Source organism: Lactuca sativa, chromosome 8, assembly GCF_002870075.4.
Source record: "Lactuca sativa cultivar Salinas chromosome 8, Lsat_Salinas_v11, whole genome shotgun sequence".
Taxonomy (NCBI): domain Eukaryota; kingdom Viridiplantae; phylum Streptophyta; class Magnoliopsida; order Asterales; family Asteraceae; genus Lactuca; species Lactuca sativa.
The window spans coordinates 17,800,221-17,803,718 of record NC_056630.2 but is presented as its reverse complement, the minus strand read 5'-3'; the positions used below and the strand labels follow the sequence as shown (position 1 = coordinate 17,803,718).

The following is a 3,498-nucleotide window of genomic DNA, read 5'->3' as shown; positions in this document are numbered from 1 at the left end:
ACACAAATAAAGTCACAACATTACAAAAACAACAAATTTAAAGGAAAATATTTCTCCTAGCTTTTCTTGATGCAAAATCATTAATAATACTATCCAAATCAATTTTATCTAACATGTCTTTCTCTATACATAACATTGCCAATCCGTTCAACCTTTCTTGCGACATCGACGATCTTAGATAATTCTTCAATAACTTTAACTTTGAAAAACTTCTCTCTGCAGATGCAACAATGACAGGAATGGTTAACAAAATGTTATATGCAAAAAAGTATTTGGGTAACAATCAACAACTTTAACAAACTCTAAAATTTCAACAACGGAATTTATATCATTAGGTAAAGTCATTTTCAACACTTTCAATTCTGAAAAAAGTTCACTTGAATCCACATCAGAAACATTTTCTTTAGAAAAAGTAGTAGCAAACTTTATACAACTTTCTTTAAGTTCACTTTCACTTAATGACTTTAATTTTTTTGAATCATTTAAAAACCCAAAAATACTTTCAAAGTATTTTAATTGTTCAAATCTATTTTTTAATGAAACAATTGCCATATCCACAACAACCAAAAAATAATTAACTTTTAAATACTCTTCAACCGATTGTGTTTCTTCTTCATGATTACTTTCATCAAATTGTTTTTTTTTCTAACAATACGACGTTTTGATGGAAATATAGGCTCTACACCCATATCTAGTGCAATAGTTTTAGCAATATTCATACTTGATGTAAAACCTTCATTTCTATAATTTTCAAAAAACTTCATAATATTTTCTATTTGGTTAATAGTAGTATCGATACAAATAGATTTAGATTGCAACTTTTTACTTACAATATTAATTGCAAATAAAACTTCATACCAAATAACCATACCAACTAAAAATTCAAATTTCTCAAAATATTTAAGTAAGCTTTTAGCTTCACTTTTTGACTTTGGGTCATCACTTGTTTTACTTAATTTTAGCAAAGCAACTTTTATTTGAGGAGCTTGAAATCTAATCGCTTTTATACTTTTAATCCTACTTTCCCAACGAGTATTAGATAATGATTTTAAGGTTAAAGTTGGAACATTATCTAACAATATTTTCCATATTTTAGTAGAACTAGAAAATAATGTATAAAGGCGTTGCACAATTCTAAAAAATGAAACAACTTTTTCACAAGAAAGTGCCATATCACTAACCGTAAGGTTAAGACTATGGCAAACACAAGGCATATATAAAGCTCTAGGATTAATTTCAAGCATTATTTTTTGAACCCCTTGGTGTTTTCCTTTCATATTAGACCCATTATCATAACCTTGACCCCTTATATCATCCACATTAAGATCTAACAATTTCAATGCATCTAATAATTCATTAAAAAGTCCCAAACCTGAAGTATCATCTACTTTTAAAAATTCTAAAAAATATTCAACAACTTGTATTTTTTTAGAAGGAAAATTCACACATCTTACAATCAAAGTCATTTGCTCTTGATGACTCACATCGGGAGTGCAATCAAGAATTATAGAAAAATATTTTGCCTCTTTAACTATTTTAATAATAGAATTTCTAACTGTGTCACCTAAAAGAGAAATTAGTTCATTTTGAATTTTATAGCCAAGATAATGATGATGAGTTTCATTATTTTCAATTCTTCTTATATGATCTTGCATTATACCATCATATTCAACCATCATTTGGATTACTCCTAAAAAGTTACCATTGTTATCTTGAAAAAGTTTTTCATTAGACCCTCGAAAAGCCAAATTATATTTAGATAAGAATTTCACAGCCGCTATTATTCTTCTTAATACTTGTCTCCAACGTTCTTTTTCTTTTATTATTTCTTGTTGTAATTCATTATCAATTGTAAGGTTTTTATCTAATCTTAGTTTTGCTTCATTCCAATGACTCATACAAACAAAATGTTCATTACTATTTTCATGTTCTTTAAGTCTCTCTCTAAGATGTTTCCAATCATTATATCCTTCATTTGTTAAAAAACTTTTTTGATTACTAGATTTAAATATTTTACAACAAAAACAAAAAACTTTATCTAAATTTTTATAGTATACTAACCATTTTTCGATCACGTGACAAACCATTATTTAACTTTCTAGTATAAAATGCATAAGAAAAATGTCTAGAAAATTTATCTTTAGGAAACACAAGATTCATTTCTCTTATTGGCCCTTTTTCAATTAGAATATCTCTTGATTTAATATCAAGAGTATCCCAATTTCTAGGGTCAAAAATATCTATAGATTTATTTAAATTAGTATTTTGTTCATTTGTATTAGTATCATGTTCATCGAAAATAATATTTTTTTCATTCAAACTAGCAACATATTCATCTTTGTTTTTATCTTGTCCATTCAAATTAATATTTTCTTCATTATTATCATGTTCATTAAATTAATGTTTTCTTCATTAACACTAGCAACATTTTCATTGGAACTCATTGGTTTTAAAAATTTAACCATAAAACCTTTTTCTTTTTGTAAAGAAGCCTCAACAAATTTTCGTTTTTTTTTTTTGTTTTTCACTACCGGATAAGTGTTTTTTAGAAAACATTTTATGACTGACAAATGACAATAAAGTAAAAACTAGTTTAAGAAAATAATACACCTGATTTTTTTATGAAATATGTTGAACTGATGAAGCCTAATATCAAAGCAAGCTGTAAAAATCAATAACAAAAAACATTAATATGATAATTAAAATAATATCAAAAATCAAATAACCAATACATCATATTACATTGTTACCTTGTCAGTTACTCAAGTCATATATCTAATAGTGTAGTAATACTTTGAAGGTTTGAAATTTAAAGCTGTAATTCTGAAAAATAAAGTCAGAAGCAAAACATGAGAAATTTTGAGGACAATAATCTGATAAATTAAAAAAATAGAACAAATTGTTAAAGCATCCAAAATAAATTGAGATTTGAGAATTGAAACTGAATTACTAAGCAGAAGGCTAGAAATTGAAATGAAAACTAGATATTCAATTGAATTGAATCAATTTGATACAGAAAGTCAGAAACAAAATTTTTCCAAACTAGTGAAACAAAAATCTGCTTCCCTAATTCTTCATATTCCTCATTACTTGAATCTAATGATTAATGAAACCAACGAATTGAATGAGAATTAAGAGATTGAAATTGATTAGACAATTACCTGGTGAGTGGTGTCCTTGTCCTTGAATCTAATAACCGATTTCAGCCTTCTTCAAATCTTCAATGAACTCGCAAGTTGCAGTGTGGGCAGTGGGCTGTGGCAGACGAATTACAAATATGAGAGACAAAGTGAGAATCAAGATGTGGATTGTGAGAGAGAAAGTGAGAATCAAGATGTGAGAATTGTTAATTGTGAAACAGGAAACGAGATTACGAGATGTACTATCTAGATTCGAGAGACTATTAGCCGTTAGAGATGAAAGATTGTGAGAGAAAATTGTCGATTCAGTATCAAGACGAGGCGTCGATTCAATTACCTACCGATTCATATGGCGCCC

The 3,498-nt window shown here is 27.6% G+C and overlaps 1 protein-coding gene across 1 annotated transcript; it reads right to left on the bottom strand.

The window, feature by feature from the left end:
* Positions 1-243: 243 nt before the first annotated feature.
* LOC128127654 (uncharacterized) lies at positions 244-2,160 on the bottom strand. The gene is made up of 6 exons (XM_052766312.1): positions 2,076-2,160; positions 1,808-1,942; positions 1,565-1,735; positions 1,152-1,345; positions 624-818; positions 244-462 (listed from the first exon to the last, which is right to left on the bottom strand). Exons 1-6 carry the CDS (start codon positions 2,158-2,160, stop codon positions 244-246), a joined length of 999 nt encoding a protein of 332 aa, XP_052622272.1.
* Between the last annotated feature and the right edge of the window lie 1,338 nt (positions 2,161-3,498).